The 18,276-nt window shown below is 46.3% G+C and overlaps 1 protein-coding gene across 4 annotated transcripts in view; it reads left to right on the top strand.

Moving 5' to 3' along the window:
- Window positions 1-10,033: 10,033 nt before the first annotated feature.
- The window catches only part of TBC1D8 (TBC1 domain family member 8), a 46,533-nt gene continuing 38,290 nt past the window's right edge, over window positions 10,034-18,276 (top strand). For 2 of the 4 annotated variants that reach the window (XM_072031021.1, XM_072031012.1), the window contains exon 1: window positions 10,034-10,283. In XM_072031021.1, coding sequence (XP_071887122.1) covers window positions 10,157-10,283 — 127 coding nt within the window. In that variant the 5' untranslated portion in view covers window positions 10,034-10,156. The remainder of the gene's footprint in view (window positions 10,284-18,276) is intronic. The other 2 variants (XM_072031033.1, XM_038173231.2) reach the window with 1 other exon arrangement.

The raw sequence follows: 18,276 nt of genomic DNA, 5'->3' as shown, positions 1-18,276 counted from the left end.
CAAACTTCCTCTCCCATCCTCCCTATTTATAAGTATACATAGAAACAAATGTTTTGTAAAGATGTGAGAGACATTCTACTTTATTCCCAAGGGCAAATAAAGCCTTTTATTTTTAGCCCAGTTTCCTAAGGAAATGAGACTGATGCAATCACATTGTCTATATGTCAGTCTATCAAATCAACCCTCTTCCCTACCCCCATCAACTTCTGACCATTAATCTTTTTTTTTTTTTTTTTTTTTTTTTCAGCCAGATCTGACCAAAAGGCAAAATTCTTTCAAAAACATTAAACACGCGTAAGTTTTATGAAAATCAGTGGCTGGGCCAAAGAGACCTCATCCGTTCCCTCCCCGCAGAAGCCAGTCCTGGCTGAATTCAGCTGGTGGGCAGCGATGTGTTGGCAAGTCACCTTGTGTACAGTCACATCACTGCCATGGTGCGTGCTGTCTCCTGGAAGGATGAGAGGGGCTGGAGAGGCAGCTCGGAGGTGTTCCTGGAGGGGCTGTCCTGGGCACATGGCAGCATTTTAGGGATGAGAGGAGACAAGAAGGGAAGCAGCTGGGGCTGTTGGGTGTGTTGGAGTGTTGGTCAGGGAATGCTTCCAGTTTTCCTTTATATCCCAAAGTGACTGAGTTTCAAGATGAAGTTCTAGGGAGCTTCTAAATGGTGGCTCAGGGAACAGAGCGGAAAAGAAATGCAAAACCAGCGCTAAAGAAGTGGTCACCACCTTTTTGTCATTAGTTGGCAAGTGTTTCCCAGGTAATTCCTGCTATGGAGAGTAACGTGCACTGAGGAAACAGGGATAGGCCCACATCTAACCAGTCCTTGGTAAAACTCTTGCACGTGCATGTGTTACCTCAAATAAAGAGTACATTTATTAATTAAGTTGTGGACAATCCGAGTGTTTTCATTGTCACTGTTGGTTGACCTGTTGAGCATACCGAGTATGTGCAGGTCAAGGCAAAAGCCCAGCCTGTTCCTCTGCTGCCTGACCACTGCTCTGCTCCACTGTAGGGTTTGGTCCTGAGCAGTGTCTTTGTGTTTCTGTGCTGGAGAAAAGCATGAAACATGCACGTAGCACAATTTTCTATTTACCTGTGTTCGCAGTAATGTCTGGAAAACAGTCTTAAAATGAAGCCATAACTATAGGCCTAGTGACCTAAGTTTGTATTTCCACTGTGACATAATGCTCTTATATTTCAGTATCACAGCATTGTCCCCTGTGGCTGGTGTTTTAAGTCTCAGTGGCAATGGAATTGCATCAACACCTTGGAGATATGTAGCATGATGCTTGCATTTTGGAAGAAAGGCACACAGGAAAAAGGAAAAACAGATTTGCTTTTTATGTAAATAAGAAAATTCTCATTTTTTTTTTCCCCAACTAAGAAAAAAGAAGCTTTTTTACTCAAGGGAGTAGAGTACCATTTTCTTCTTAGATAAGATTACCTGGCAGGAATTTCCTGGGGAAGAATAAAGGTTCCCTGTTCTGCAGATGCTTAGTGATTTTGGACACAGACACAATTTTCATTTTTTTTTAATGTGTTTGGCCTTGGAGTACACGGGAAAGAAAGAAGGGTCAAGAAGTCCTTACAGCATAAAACTCACACACAGAAATCCAGATGCACACAAGCATGCCCCTTGCAGTGCAGAGACAGGAGGCCACCTGGCATCCCTGGTTTCTCTTCCTCTTCCCACCTATCGCAGAAGACCAGTGTCCTTAACTAACACCCTCGAGGAAGTTGTGAAGGTGCAGAGTGTGGTGTTAACACAAAAAGCACGGAGCACACTGGCATCCAAACAAGTCAGAAGGCTGGGCCATTTTGCCTTCAGCAGCTGAAACCATTCTGCAAGTATTTCGTATATAATTAAAGCATTTTTTCCCATCAGGTGTTCTGACCTCAGCACACAACTTTGCGTGCTGGGACAGAAGATGGTAAGGTGGGTCAAATAAGGTGATAATGGGCAGAAACCTCCTATTTATAAATACAATATTGGAATTAAACGGAGTGCCTTGTCCGAAGGGGAAACATTAGCTCTTCTCAGGATCCTTGTTTCATGCTTGTGCCCCTGTGCTCAGCCACCATCTGCAGACCCATCCAGCTGTGCCCCTGCCTGCCAGTCATTCCTGTGTTTCCTGCAGAGATCACACCAAGGACACCCACACTGTTGGAAAAGTGCAGCCTCCCCCAGCCAGCTATTATTTCATGTGTGTTAGCCACTGGAGCCTGTGGTTTGGCATCAGAGATCACAGCGCAGACATCTTGCTATCACAGCACTAAAACTTCCCTAATCAACGTGGAAGCGGTTACCTGGGCCTGGCACAGCCACCCCAGGCAGCAGTGAAGGCTCATTCACGCACTGCCCCCTCTCCCTGCTTTATTATAGCACCTCTCATGGGAGAGCGAGCTCTTCAGAGGGCTCCCCAAGGGTGGCTCTCCCTGTGCAATAATTCCGTGGCTGCTGCTCATCACCTTCTGCAGGTATTGATGTAATTCCACAACCCCGTGGCACCAGAGACCTCAGCCGGTGAGGGCGGATGCGAACAACAGCTGTCTCCTCTCTGCTATGTCAGCGGGATTTCTTTGCCAATTTCTTTGGGCTACCGCCGTCAAGTAAGGGTTAAAAAAATAACACTGCTGAAATGCCCTTCATGGGCAGAGCCTTCTGTGCGCATCCCATGGAGATAACATCACAGCCCAAAACAGGAACAGCGCGGTCACTGGTGCAGCATCTCTGCCCGGGCAGCAGCTAGAGGGGACACACGGGGGAAAACGCTGAACCAGAAGCCTTTTATTTTTGGTAATTTAATAACGGGCGAGGAACGCTTGTGAACAGGAGCTGAGGAAAGACAAACACGTCCTTCCGCAACACACAATGAGGCAGTTCCCTTGGTGGTTCGTGCTAGTGGGGCTTTGAAGTCCTCACCACCCTCCCAAAGCTTCTCGTGTGGAGAGGGACAGAGGCCTGCAGGAGATCCAGCTTCAGGAGACCCAAGGCCACTGCTCCAGCGGGCTGGGCAGAGGAGAAGGGCCGTGCTGGGGGGCCTGCCGTCACTTCTGCTGGGTGGCCTCCCGATTCAGCCACTTCTTCTGCACCCACTGCCCCCACACGGGGCCTGGCAGGGAGCCCTGGACCACCCAAAGGCCACAAGGGGGTTTGGGGACGAGGGTACGGGGAGAAGGCTATGTGGAGGAAAGCACCACGGAGGAGAGCGGAGGTTGCTACAGGTTTTGCTGGTTCTGCTGCTTGCAAAATCCCCTTTGACATGCGAAAGGAATGCAAAGGGGCAAGACAACGGGAATTAATAAATAATCAGGAATACTCAGTGCTTTTCAGTTCCAAGCGTTTTATAAACATTAATGAACCTTCACGAGCTGCTGGAGAGGTATTTAAGCCGCATTCCGTTTTTACAGATAAGGAGATGAAAGCTCTGGCTGAAGGCCAGGTTTTCAAAAGCAGAAACTACTTTTAAGAGCTCCACTTGCTGCTCGGCACCAGAACTCCAGAGGGACTGATTGCACGTTTGCCATCGTTGTCACCGGGACGCCAATTAGTTCTGCAAAGGTGGGTCTGAACCCGCAGGCTGAAAGCAACAATAGCTGCTGAAGGTTCAGGCCTTGTTGGCTCGCTGGGTTTCCACAACATGTTTAGGGACACGCTGGTTTGCGAGAGAAATAAATAAATGAAAACATTTTAATTTGTCACCATTGCACCATGGCAAGAATGGAAATAGAGGTTGTGTGGGCTTAAGGTGCTTTCAAAGAGGGCAAAGAGGAACCAAGGTTAAAAGAAAAGACTTCCCAAGTGAACCCATTCATCTGTGCATTGGGAAGGGAAGCAGAGCATGTTTTCAAATCTTTCCACATCTCCCATAAAGGCTAGGCAGGTGGTTTGGATGCATTTCTCTAAGTGTGTGATGAATATTTTATTCCTGCGAAGAATATAAGCCATGCACGTGTATATAGTTGGTAGCTTTGCTGAAGCGAGGAGGAAACAACACAGGGCTTCGTTAGAAATGATGGGAACTGGTAATCCAGTGGGAAAAAAGAAATAGCAGTATAAAATAAAAGATATAGCAGTGCAATAAAAAAGGAAGAGAGAGTTAGTTATGTTCATTGGGATTGTGCATTCTCACTTTTAATTGCTTTGTGGCCATGTTTGCTTCGAAGACTAATGTCTTGTTTGCCTACCCTTGAGTTATCTGGAAATGGAGAGAGCCTCATTTAAATCAGTTGGCAGCTGGAACAGGAGGAAATCACGGAGTTTTCATGCAAAGAAAAGCCTCAGTGTGTAATAATGTCAGCTAGGAGCAGAAATATGGTGCTGATCAAAGACAACCAGTTCAAACCCCATCCTAGGCCTGTGCAGCACACTTCCTTCCCAGCAATACTGACAACGGGCTGCGAGAAGTCTTAGCACAGCCTCAGATGTCATAGCAGATCAGTGGAGGACATCAGAATCAAAACAGAAATGCTCCTCTGGGGATCCCCTCATGTGCAAAAGCGAGGGAAAAATTGCCTGAAAAATTACCTTAAAGTGTATCTGAAAGGCACTCGCATACACATTTTAAAGCCTGTGGCAGAGCACTGACACTTGTGTGATCTGGGGTTTGCGTTGCAGCACGGTTTTGCTGCTCTTGAAGTGTTTTTCCCCATGGGTGGGTTGAAATGCTCTGGGGTGAGCAGAAGTGGTGGCTTCTACCACCACGGTCACCCTGGGATTACTTGGGTTATAGCACGGCACCCAGCTCTGCGCTGGAGATACCATTTCCTCCACGGCTGCCAAAAGGGATCAGAGAAAATGGAGAGCAGTAGAGTTTCAGCCAGTCTTAAAGCTGTTTGTCAGCTCCCACAAGGTGATGGGAAATCCCATGGAGTAGCGCAGCATCGGGCCCTGCTGGTACAGGCAGGACGGGGACCGCAGTGACTGTAGGCAAGACCGTCAGCTCTCATCCTCCAGCTCTGTCACCATCGTGTGCCTGGAGCCATGGCTGGCTGAGAAAAAGGCATGGCTATTTCAGGGCTTCAAAAAGGCTCTCCACATGAATGATACTCTGGTCAATGTTACTCTTTTTTTTTTTCCTTTATTTATTTTTTTTTTCCCCAGAACCACCTATCTGTTGCTGAACCCCCGAAGACTTTTTGATCTTGACCGCTGAAACAGTACAGGGATTTTGGATCAGGAAACAGCCTTGGAGGAAGTTGCTATTAAGCCTGGCCTCTCCACTTCAGGCTTCCTTTGAGACTGTACCGCACGAGTGAATGCCAGCAGCCATGCTTTAAGTGGCATGTTAGCTCAGCAATACCTTTTCTTATCAAGGTCATTTGCTTTCCCGGCTAAACCACCACTGCTACGCAGAAAATTGCAATTAGAAAAACAGCAATCAGAAACACAGTTTGTGGGGTTTTGCTCTGGGCTTTTCACCTTGTCACAGCTCACAGAGCCTTTACACCTTCAACTCTGATTCTGCCACCCTCGTGCTTAGCACGGCTTATTTATCAAAAGTATTTTCTGCTTGTTTCATTTTCCTTAAGGAGTGCCGACATATTCTGGGAGGCGAGCTCTCCCCTTCCCACTACAATACAGTGACTATCCTGTGCCAAAAGCAAATGGTATTCTTGGAATGCAGTTTCTTTTTTTGGGGCTGGGCATTCCTGTCCTTTCGTTCCAGCACAATTTCAGCATCTGATTTCAGTGTCAAAGTGGGCAATATAGAAAAGTCCCGTGAAGATGGGTCTGTCCATAGCTATGTCCTTGAGAATGAAAATAACTCTGAGACAAGGGGTTGGGCCCCTGCAGGACAGGCAAGGAGGGTGTCCTGGCTGGGAATATGAGAAGTATCCTCTTCTTCCCATCATACCACCGACTGCCTCTTCTCTTGGCTGCCTGGGGTCATTTACCAAGGGTGTTTGGCAAGCTGTGGTGAAGAGAGATCCTCTCTGTGCTCTCCTTTGCAGAAGGGGTGTCGTGAAACCGCTGCTTGGGTTTCCCCTCAGTCACCTTCTTCCCAGAAGAGGCTTGGCAGTCCTAAATTGCAGAAGTGGGATCTGCAACTGGAAGTCAGGGAGCGAAGCTGGAAGTAAGACAAGACGTGGAATCAGCACCAAAAACACATTGGGTGGTTTTGACCTAAGTTGCTCGTCGAAAGATTTTGGAATGAATTTTGCCAGCTGAAATATAAAAATGCTCCCTACGATGTTGTTGACAAGGAAAAAACCATGAAATATTATTGCACAAAACCGTGAGTCAAGACCTCTAATCTGTTTTTGCAGTGTAGCCTGTAGCTTAATTACACTTGCTCCTGAGAGCGTATACATCTCCTTATGTCTTCATTATTGCACGGGCATTAATTTAAGCGGAGATAATAAAATAAGCCTCTAATTACAGGCTATAACAGTTTGCTACTTTACCAGAAGAGGTGGGAAGACAAAAACACGTGGACCTGTAACCATGAGCAGGCTCCTGCAATCCCGTTGTTACAGGACGCTGTAGCTGAGACTGCTCCAGCATTTCCACAGCAGTCCTCGGTGCAGAAGACCTTGAGTACCTTCACCATCCTCTGGATCCTTTCAAACTCAAGCGTGTCTCATGTTTGAATCTTTTTAATGGATCTAAGCTCAAGAATTATTTTTTTTTGCAGATTTCCAGGATCTGATATGTCCAGAAGGAAGGGTCTTTGCAGTATGGTTTCGACGGAGGCCCGCTGCCAGGAGATGGGAGCTCTGTGTGAATGACCATGATTTCCCTTCAGGCCCTCTTGTTTCTGCCAAATTTGAAGTGGACTTTCTGCAAGTGAGAAGCAAACATGGCCCCTTTCCAACAGGATGATGTCTGGGAAGGTGTCTGATGAGAAAAACCTTGCAGAGGCCTTTCAGAGCATCTTAAAAAATCCCCTCCTGTAGGGGATTTCTTGTAGTGAAGGAAGTCATTAGCTGGGCACGGGAGGCATTTACTCAGTTGCCTAATCTATCTGATCCCTGAGTTGCATTAGAGAGAATGATCCATCTTTTACTATTTCTAAAATTACTCTGGTCCCTTGGTACACTATTCAGTGCAGTAAGAAAAAAAAAAATTACGGTCAGCAGGATTTTCGTAGTATCTAACCTTTCCTTTTTTCTTTTTTCTTTTTTCTTTTTTTTTTTTTTTTTTTTTTTTTTTTTTTAATTAAATAAAAGTCTCCCTTACTGCTTTAGTGAGTTGTTTTTTAAACACAGTAAATACATCATCTTCTGTCTTTGTGTTTAACACACTGATACTTTAGGCAGCTATTTTGTGCTACACTTCAGTTGTCACTTTCAGCCAAGGTGCACATACATCAAATACACCCAGTCTGAGCTCACAAGTCAGCTTTGAACCTTTAATCACTTCTGTTGTTCTTTTCTTAATCTGTCTCCACTAGATCTATGTCATTCAAGCACTGAAGTACTCTGAAATTAATATGATATATCAAGCACGGTCCCTTCAGACTTGGGTAGAAGAGGATTGCTATCTGCCCAGTCTGTGAAGGCGATTTGGCTCTACAACGCAGGAAACACGATCTCAATTTACGTGGAAAGCCTGGCAATCTTAGCACTGGGGATGGATTTTGAGGGTCCTTTTGAAGGTTACCCTGAGAGCTTAAAGGTGCTGAGTGCTTAAAACTGCTGCTGGGTGCTGACCAAGTGTGCATGGCTGCTCCTTACTTCAGGGAGATAAGGTCTTTTCCAAACCCAGCCAAGTACTAATATGGAGAATCTGAAGAGATGTGGTTCAGTCCTTCAGAAAAATCTCTTTTCTGCTGTCTGGGAGCCAAATGGTTTCAGCCGCAGGGCTCTGGACGTCCAAATTGGCGTGTGGCTTCCAGGGGATGTGGCTATGAAAAGCAAGATGCCTGCTGACAACTGGTCTGCCAGAGTCAGCACCCACCAATGTCCAGATGCTTTGGGACTCTCCACGGTGGCCAGACAAACAGGAGAGCCAGACCGTGGTGGCTGCTTGTTTCCTGCCCACAGATGCACAGCTCATTTTATACACGCGATGAATCCATCTCCTCTGAGCACCTTGGTAATATTGAGAGAAAAAGTAACGTGTGTGCTTTATGGATGAAAAAGATGAGCCAAGAGGGGTTAGGAAGGAATTCAGTGAAAGAAGCAAGAGGAGAAGGCAACGTTTTCCCCGTGACTTCCCTCTGCTCCCTTTGTACGCTGTCTCAGAGCCTCGGGAGCTATGCAGTTTATGATGCTCCCTCTGAAGCTGCAGTTTATTTCAGGTGCGATTGATTATTTGCTCCAGTGCAGTCTGAAAGGCAGACTCCCTGTCTTTTGCTCTTTGTGGCTTAAATCTAGCAGCGATACGCAGCATTATAAATAAACCGAATGCAGGCCAGAAACCTCATTTTATTTCAGTTCTTTCCTTTCAGTTACATCTTAATTTATTTCTGAAGTTATTTTTTTCAGCCTGCTAAGCTTAAGTACCTTCGGGCAATTGTGTAATGCAGTGTGAGATAGCTCTGCTCTCTCCTAGACTGTGTAATAAAATGCAGAGCAAGGTGTATATCTTCACAGCATGCAGTTTTGTGTCTGATAATCTACCAGATTCCCATCCTCTCTGGTTTTGTTTACCTCTCCAGTCACCAGTGATACAAAGCTATTGCTCCACGTGAGATTTCAGGGGAGCCTCAGGCCCAAATCCAGTTCACACAGAATGGAAAGAGCCAGTGCATGACTGCAGGGCTTTCTCCACGGACACAAACCTGCCATCAGCTGTTGCCAAAGGCTTTCCATTTAGCAGGTAGAGGCTGCGTCATTTGGTGACGAGGGACGTACATGTGTGTGGGCTTTTTCCTTGCAGGTTCTTGGTTAAATATTACAATAAACATGCTCAGCTCCTTCCCGCAACCCCTGCTGACCTTGAGGTTGCTGGCGCCGGTTCAGTGCCAAGGCGGCTGTGCTTCTGCTTCCCTGTCTGCGTCTGCCCTTCTGCCAGAGGTCACGAGAGGCAGGAAAGAGCCCAAGGAACAGCATGTATGAACAAACCTGGGCCGTGCCACAACAAGGGCCGGGGACTGCCCAAAACCCCTGAGCTGGCAGTTCACGGCAGCTGCTGAGCACTGTACGACTTCAGGCTGGCGTGGCTCCTGAGCATCAGCATCCTCCCCCTTTTTCCCCTCTCCTAAGCCACTTCTGAGAGGTTCTTTGTCAACCTCCTTCCACGAATGATTGTCAGGCCGACTTTGATGTGGTTACAGAGCCTGTGGCTTTGAAGAAGTGCTCGGCATATCTCACGACGGCGTTACTGAAGGCAACATGCGTGACATGGGATGCTGAAACACGCTGTGTAGCTCTCGAGGTCTAAAGCAACTCAAAGGTCAGCAGTCCTCTTGGTCCCCTTCCCATCTAGGACTCAAACCAGTGTGCTCAAAAAACAGAGCTGAATGTAAAAAAGAAAACAAAACAAAACAAGAATGGAAGTTAATAATCAACTATCTGAAAAGGGAAGAAATAGCTCACTGGGCATTAAAAAGCCAAGTTACATGTCTTCAAGATAGTTTTGGGGGAAGGGAAAACTCTTGAGCTATTCTTATCCTGCAAGAGCCTTTGAAATAACCCCTTCTTGCACTCCCATTAATTTTTAAAGACTTTGTAACGTGGACGCCCATCATCTCCTCCGTCTAATAGCCTTTATTTTTATGTCTGACAAGTAGGACGCTCGCAACGCTCACTGGCTGTGGAGACGAAAGCAATGCTTCAAACCAACATTGTAAAAAGACGCAGGCACTGCCGTGTTTATCAGATTGGGGTAATCTGTTAAAAACCACACTTTTGCCTGCCCAATATCTCCACCGGCAGCTGGACGCAAGTCCACGCGCCCACCTCCCACCGCCCAGACACAGGGAACAGGGAGCTCACAAATTCAGGGCACAGCCTCCCGAGCCCTCTCAGACTGGGGATTTGGGGTTAAATCCCATGTTTGGGGGGGATCCCGGCTGCCCAAATGCTGAATATGGAAGCGGGGGTCCCCGCCCCTGGTCCCTGGGCTCCTCCTCCGGCCCCTCCCCGGCGGCCGGGCCCGCTCGGAGGCAGCCGGCGCGGCGCAGCCCGCGGGGGGCGATGTGAGGGCGGCTTTTTGGGGTTGGGGGGGGGGTCCCAGACCGGGACCCAGGGCCGAGGGGTGGTCGCCATGTGGCTGAAGCCCGAGGAGGTGCTGCTGAAGAACGCCCTGAAGCTCTGGGTCACGCAGAAGAGCAGCGGCTACTTCGTGCTGCAGCGCCGTCGGGGGCACGGCGACGCCGGAGGGCGCTTCACGGGTACCTGGGGGCACGGGCACGGGGGGGCTGCGGGCACGGGCAGGGGGCTGCGGGCACGGGCAGGGGGCTGCGAGGGGTGCCCGCTGCCGGCGGGGCCGGGGCAGGCTGCGGGGAGGCGGGAGCGGCCTCTTTGTTCGGGCTCGGCTGGTCCCGAGGCACTGCTGGAGAGCCCCTGCCCGAGGCTGCTCCGGGTTTTTGGGGGAGAAATCGGGGCTTTTAGGGAGATTTAGGGGCCCGGGGGGCTGCTCCGGGGTGTGCACGGTGGGTGTTTTACACGGCGGGTGGAACGAGCCCGAGTTGCCGGGTGTGATTGTGGTGTTCCCGCAACCTCTCGCTGCCCCTGGGGCCGCTTCCCGCACTGTCGCTGTTACTTTATCAGTTTGTCCCAAGCGCAGCTTCCTAAAAACTTTGTTCTGCCCCCCTAGGTCCCAGGTTAGCAGTAGATATCCAACAAAACGCCAGCCCTGCTAAAGCGGACGGGACCCTCAGGCAAACGATTTTCCCCGGCCCCCCCCCCTCCAAAGCCAGGAACCCGCAGGCCACCCCTTGGTGATCGTGGGTTAGCTTCCAGAGTTAAAAATAACCTTTTACAGCTGCTTGATTTGGGTCCAGGAGCGATCATGAGTCTCAGACCCACAACTGTTAACTCCTCACGGCGGAGGCTCACAAGCCAAAACTCACGGCTTTGCTTGCCGCTTCGCGTCCAGGTGAATCGTTTTGCCGAATTGGCTTGCACAAAATCTCTTTTGGCTGGCAGAGCCGAGCCGCTCCTGCCTCCGAAAACATTTACTGAGGGAGCTGTAAGTTCTGACAGTCTGTGAAACGGTTTGGAAATATCAGTATTTAAGAAGGGATTAGAAATTAGAGTCCTGTAACAAAAGAGCAAGTGTGTAGGCGCGTTAAGCATAGCTGGAGGTAGGCAGCTGATTTTATTTTTTATTTTATTTGTATTTTTTCCCAATTCTTTACTTGGGACAATCAAAATGGAGACCTGTACTGAGAAACAGTTTGGCTTGGCTGCTCAGTCTGTTTCCTTTTGGTGCCGAGCTTGGGTCTCGATTCTTGCTGTACGTGAACATAGAGCCAGCTTACTGGTACCTGCCCAGAGGGACGGAGACGAAGGTCAGTGAAATGTTTCTGTATTTCAGAATATGGTCTGCCAAGCTGGAGAGCCATAACTTGGATTTTGTTTGCTTTGCTGGTGAAACAAAGCTTAAGTGAGAATGTTATCTGTTTTCTTTTCCCTTCAGTCACTTGAGCCTTGGCCAGTTGCAGCTAGGCTTGGCAGAAGGGTAGGTGTTTGAAAGAGGCAAAGACCCTGTATGTGTCATGAAAGGAGGTGACTCCATCAGAGAGGGTCTCTCAGCTCCTGCATTGGGGCTGCATATGCTCAAGCTGTGTTTCAGTCCATCCGGGATCAACAAGGTAAAAAAAAACAATGAGGAGACTTAGATTTCATAAGCAGAGTGTGCAGATGGTGCTGTGGACCACCCGACATAACTTGCTGCAAGCAGAGTGAAATGGCAGTGCCAGGATTGTGCCACTCCTGAGCTGCCCTTCTACTTGTTACTGCAACCTGATGTTTTCCCTCAACCTACGAGAGGACATCTGTTTTATTGCCCTATTCTCATGGTTGCGTTTTTTTTTTTTTTCTAGGACGCTTCTCTCTCCTTACCCAGGGCATTTTATCCCTTACATAAGAGCAAGTTAGCACAGCTGCAGGGTATATTTTATATGGATTTAATTCCTGAAGGATGGACTAGAGGAGATCTGTCACAGGAAAGTGCTTTCCTTCCATATCTGCCTTTCTTTCTTTGAGTAGTGTGTTTCACTCAGACTCTGAGCAGATGTTGGTAAGAGAGAGACTATATTTGCTGTTGTTATTTGATTTGTCTTCTAGGGCAGTTGCTGAATGTACAGCAGGTTTGCAAACAGTAGGTACAAAAAATGATGGAGGTGATGTTTAACTGTTCATTACCTGACCGGAGTAATTCTTTTCATGTCTTCCTGAGGGATATGTTTTTAGAGTAAATGTTTAACTTGCCAGTTAGCCTGGATCTCTACTTGAGACCTTTGTTGGATTAGAGACTCAAGAAGGAAATTGCTAATGTTTTAGAAATACTGTAGAGAAACTGAATTATATTTTTTAATTAGCAACCAATTTTTAAATTAATTTGAAATCAGTGTTGTTTTTTTTTTTTTCTGAAATAATTTGCTCATTGATTTATGTTGATTATAGACTTTTTTTTCCACCATTACTGGAGACCTCCCTAGATAATGACAAAAAGACTTGTCATTAGGCCACGATTAATAGGTCTAAGTTAGCTGGATCTGGTACTTGCCAATGTTGTTGGCTCCAAGGCTACGTGTTAATGATAAGCTTCAGATGCCATCAGTAGTCAAATCCTTTCTGGTAGAATAGTGCACGATGGCTCAGCATGTAAGTGAATCACTACTTCTGTTTTTATTGGGGGGTGCTGAAAGCTTCACTCACCTTCCTGTTTGATCAGGTTCATTTTGTGCATTTTGACAGCAAAGCTGCATGTTCTGAGACTTGTTGGGAATGTTTTCATTGTGGGCACTGGATTAAGAGTAGCTTTTCACTCTTTCCAAGCAGCTAACTTTGCAGTTTGTTTACACAATGCTTCACATTGCACACTCTTAGTATATAAAAAGCACTCAAGATCCTTCTAAGTAATTGTGATCTTTTTCCTTTTATAAATAATGCTAAATAAAATTTTAAAATAAACTCTGAAGTCTGTAAACTGTTTCAAGCAGCTTTTTGTCTTTATTTTTTTGAGATACAGTGCCTCTTCAACTTCTTGCTTGAAATAGATCAATAAAAGATTATATTTTGTTCTTGTTTTACCTGTTTTTTAAATTCAGTTATGATATTTCCCCCAGATTTTCTTACAGCCTCCAACTGTTTTCATCTCAGGGCATTTTCTAAGATGGATATGGTCCTAAATGTTTTTTATTTCTCAGAAGATGAATGTTTTACAGAGAAATCTGTTTCTCCTTGAGATCTTATAAGCCCTTACAGTTCACAACCTTAAATAGCAAATCATATCCTGGCAAAAAGAAACATCTTCTGTATATGAATCTGAACCTTATTATTCCTTTAATAAAAATAAATGTGGTAGGCATAGTAAATACACTTAAGCTATTGCCAGTAGTTGAGTAACCTCCCCATCTTTATTTTATTTTCTCTTCTAAATAGCGTTCTTGCAGGGTGCTGTTTTTCAAACTGATCTATAGAGCACATCCTGCTTGTGAGTAGAGATCTTGACTAATTACATGGTAAGAGCTCTGTTCCTTGTTTTCCCCTTGATTGGATTTTGAAATCTTAATGCACACAACAAGACGACTCTTGGTAAGCTTTCTGCCCTTTTTTGAGGGGGGAATTAAAAAGCAAAAGATGTTTTGCTCCTCTTTCATACTCATCAGTCCAAATAATACTGTAATTGTCCTGTATACATCAGCTTTTATTAGTCCTGTTCATCTCCCAAGGTCAGGCTAAAAAATAAATCGTACATTCAGAGAAAGGCAGGAGGGAGACCACAGAAGTTGAAGGTTCCCATGGCTAAGGCAGGAATCCCAGCTTGATTGTTCCCATCTATTGCACTCTTAACAGGAGAAGGTCAAAAATGCAGTCAAGGCTTGGGTTTTTAGTAGAGAAAGCAAATGCATTATATACATATTTTAAACCTTCTGGAGGGGTAAAAGGCAAAGTGAGTAGCGTATTGAAAGATCTGTCCTGATACAACCCAAAACCCATCCATCTACCAACATCAGGGAAAGTTGCCTTTTCGGATGAAAATATGTGTAAGGTGCCAAAGCATGTTGGTATCTACTGATAGACAAAGGTTAAATTTGAGTTCTAATTACAAAAAAAAACCTTGTATTTTGGATATAGTAGATTGAGGAAAGGAAGATGACACATCAACAATGCTAATAAAGGATAGTTATTAGTGCCCAGTGTCTGTATTTATGACTTTGTATTTTAAGGGCGAGCTATTTGGAAGCTTGCACAAGGACAGGGGGAAATGCAAATAGTTTACTGAAAGCTTGAACTCTCATCAAAACGTTATCTAGCCTTGCCCACAGCTGGAATTCAGATCGGCAGGTTTTTTCCCTCTACCCTTTCCTTTTTATTTTTTTTCCCTCGTGTTTCCAGTAACATGCTACAAGCTCTTTTCCCATGCGGGTGGCTTCTCCCCAGCAGAGTGCTTGGCCTGGGGGCTGCCTCCTGCAGCAGGGGTTGCAACAGGGAGGCCAGGCTTCATCCTGCAAAGCTCAACACTCACATTTCTGACTCCCAGCTTTGCACCTGACTGTGCGCTGCTCTGGCTCCTTCTGCCTGCCTTTTTTTATCTGTATTTCAGCCTCCTTGTTTTAAAGGCGAGGATGCACCTGTGTATGGAGAGGGGGATCTGGGCCCCATCTGTTTAGACCACCAGCCTGTACAATGCTGTAAGCCAGTCAACAGCTACAGCAGCTCTTTATTTTCCTCTTGTGGAGTCCAAATGGACCACAAAAAGACAGGAAAATCATTGAACGTGCGTGGTGGCAGAGTTGAAGTAACACTGGCCCGTTCCCTTTAGTGTTATTTATGCCACCTGCCAACAGTGCGAGGCACGGTTTTTTATCACAGTGCCTGGAGCAGCGTCCCGTGTCGGGTAATTTATGGAGCTGCATGCTAGCATGTCCCAATTGCTGTAGGTTTTCAGGTAGAAAGCCATGCACACTTGTTGCGAGGAGAGAAGTGAGGCATTTGGCCCGGCATGCTGTGAGCGCGGCCTGCGTCGCCATGGCGCAGGAGCCAGGCCAGGCCGCGCTCTCACCCAGCGTGCAGGCTGGGGACGGTGATTAAACCATGTACCACTATGGTCAAGATTTAAAAATAAATAAAGTAATAATAAAAAAAATTACTAAGTGGCAGTGTTTGATCTGACAAAGCACAGTCTGAAAGGAATTGAAGGGCCTGAGTGCTTGTGTTTCCCCAGGTTAACTGCTCGGAGCGTTAGGCCATTACGTTGAAATTTCTTACGTCCTTACACAAAAAAAAAAGTTCTGTAGCTTTTATTTTGGAGGGTGGAAGAAAGCCTCTTGAGAGATGCTCTGTCTGGAAGCTGCATTGTATCAAAAGCTGTTTATATAATTTAGCAGAATCCAACAAGACAATGTCCGGTGTCAAGCCAAGGCGTTAAGCCAGTTGGTGGCCTTCACAGCTCGTGGTGCTCTTATCTAACATAAACATAGCTTTTAGGGAGGCCTGAGTGAAAGTAACAACCTGCTAAACACCTGTGGTTTGAACTTTAAGATCGTATCAAGATGTAGAGAAGGCCTCAGATGTTTCTGCTGGGAGCAGCCACCTCTGGCAAGCAGCAGCTCCCTACCCAGTGTCCTGGGCTGTGTCCAGCCTCTACGGGATGAGTGGCTGCCCTGCCAAGATGCAGGAGATCAGGGTGAAGATGTGCCAAGGGGTTCCTCAGGGTATTTCATCTCCTAGTCCTGCCCTGGGCAAGAAAACTGCCCTTCTTCTACATTTTTTTTTTCCTTCCAAATTCTCATGCCTGAGCCGCCAAGAGTGCCACTTGTAGCTACTAACTCTCACTGCAAAGCTGCATCTGCTGGGAAGCAACCTGCACCATTAGCTCTTTCCACTTCTTTGTAAGAACTTCGTCCTGTTGAGTAGCGTACGCATTTTGCCAAGCTGCTGCTTTTGTTTCCCAGACCTCTTTTTCTTTTTGCCCCCATGTTTCTGATGGGGGAGCAGAGGTAGTGAGCAGCGGTAAAAGGCAGCGCTGAGCTCCCGAGAATGCATTCAGAGGCATGCATCATGCTTTATAGCTTTGTGCTGGGGTGAGAGCCTGTCGCTGTCGTCGTAAATCCTTGAATCCAGCATCGGTGGTGGTTGTGTCTAATAAAAATAACCCAGCCTGATTCAATAAAGAGAGCAAGTACTTAAGGCAGGGCTTTGACATAATATAGGTGGTCCTCTTCTGAGTAGTCTTCCAGAGCAGCCACCAGTCATCACAGTCCCCAGAGACATCCTGATGTTATAATTTTTCTGACGGAGCCCCAGCTGCCTGCAGCTTCTGTGCCAACCGAGATGAACATCCGCTGGGGAGGAACTGGGCATCTCTGCGGAAAGATTTGGGTCCAGGTGCTGTGGTGATCCTCTGCCCATTTTCTCTGGAGGCCTTGATTTGGCAGATACACTAAGGCACGCCTGTCCAGCTGTGCCTGTTTCTAGTACAACGGAAACCTCAAGTCTTCTTTTTCTTTCAAGCAGACCAAGGAGAGCTGGAAGGGCAGTTTTCTCTCTGCTTCAGATTTTGGCTGTGGCCTGTTTGCTTGTAGGGTAGCCAAGCCATTACTGAAAATACTGAAAGTGCAGGTTGGACCCTGGCTGCTGTGTGACCTGTCTGGTTTTAGGAGAGTGGGTGTAAGCACCTGCTTTTGGGGAGGTTCAGCACTGTGGCACATGGGTGGAAGAGGTGCCTTCTTGCCATGTGCGTGCTGCACCCTACATTTTAACTGTCAGGGTTTCCTACCAGCTGACTGGAGATCCTGTGTATTACGTTGCCTTTGAACTACACTGTATGTCACCCCATGCTTTGTGATGGATGTCCAAGTTTGTGTTAAGCAAATGGCCTTGGGGACCAGGACCTCAAGGGTAACGTTGCACAGTATGGTGATATTGCTGTCTTCCTTGTGACTTAGCCTTCTATTTAACTCTGATTCTTATTTTTTTATTTTACTTGTGCAAATAAATTGTAGTGGCTTTGCTCTTTTGCCTGATTTTTTGAGGACTTTATTAATATATGGGGCCTAGACTCCTAAACAATCAGTCCAAGTCCTTCTGTCTTACTGCTGAAGTGACCACCCCATGTATGGGAAGGCATTCGAGTAGTTCTGAAAAGTTTCCCTTTAAGGTCTTTAAAATATGATGGAGGCATGCAGAAATGGTCTCCTTGTTCTGTGTGTGGGGGGGGGTACCTTTACTTGTGTGCTGTTCGGCTAGGCATAACTCGTAGTGTCTTGGGTTGTCTCTTGAGCATTGTCCTAAAAGGTGGAAGTAATAGATATTTTATATCTACAGGGACTTATATTTTACATCTATATATCTTATATTTCATATCTATAGGGCCTTATAGCAGTCTTCCAGTGCCTAAAGGGGGCCTGTAAGTGGGATAGGGAGGGACTCTTTGTCTTTGTGGTGATAGGACAAGGGATAATGGTTTTAAACTAAAAAATGGTAGATTTAGATTAGATATAAGGAGGAATTTCTTCCCTCAGAGGGTGGTGAGGCCCTGGCACAGGCTTCCCAGAGAAGCTGTGGATGCCCCATCCCTGGAGGTGTTCAAGGCCAGGCTGGATGTGGCTTTGGGCAACCTGGTCTGGTGGGAGGTGTCCCTGCCCATGGCAGGGGGGTGAAATTAGATGGGCTTTAAGGTCCTATCCAACCCAAGCCATTCTGTGATTTTTTCATAAACCAGTTCCAGTTGATTAATTTACTGTATGCATGTTCCTTTGTCTAGATTAGTTATGGGCATGACACGGAATAACTTGTAATGGGATCTCGTATCTTTCTGTGGGGGTATAAGGAAATTTGTCTTTAAAGATGAAAAGAAGTGTGAAGCACTTTTGTTGATGCATCCGAGAGCCAGTTCTTTATAAAATAACCTTGACATTTTTTTTTTTTTGTCAGTGAAAAAATGCTCAACAAGTTTGTTCTACATCACTCAGTTGGTATTTCCTTGGATAGCAAAATCTCATTATACGGTGCACGAAATCCTGCTGGCATTCCACTTAGTTACAGATTGACCTCTGTACAAGGGAGACACTACCTACCTGTTACAGAATGGTTCCTTGCTAATTTTTAAACTTGAGTTTATTTAAGTTTTTCAGTTCTGATTGTTAGGCTCTCTTCTGAAAAGGTACAGGCAGACGTTCCCTCTGTCTAAAATCCAGCTTGCAGCTAGAG

The sequence above is a fragment of the Anas platyrhynchos genome, chromosome 1 (assembly GCF_047663525.1).
Source record: "Anas platyrhynchos isolate ZD024472 breed Pekin duck chromosome 1, IASCAAS_PekinDuck_T2T, whole genome shotgun sequence".
Classification (NCBI taxonomy): domain Eukaryota; kingdom Metazoa; phylum Chordata; class Aves; order Anseriformes; family Anatidae; genus Anas; species Anas platyrhynchos.
The sequence above is the reverse complement of the archived record's forward strand: the minus strand, read 5'-3'. Positions and strand labels throughout refer to the sequence as shown.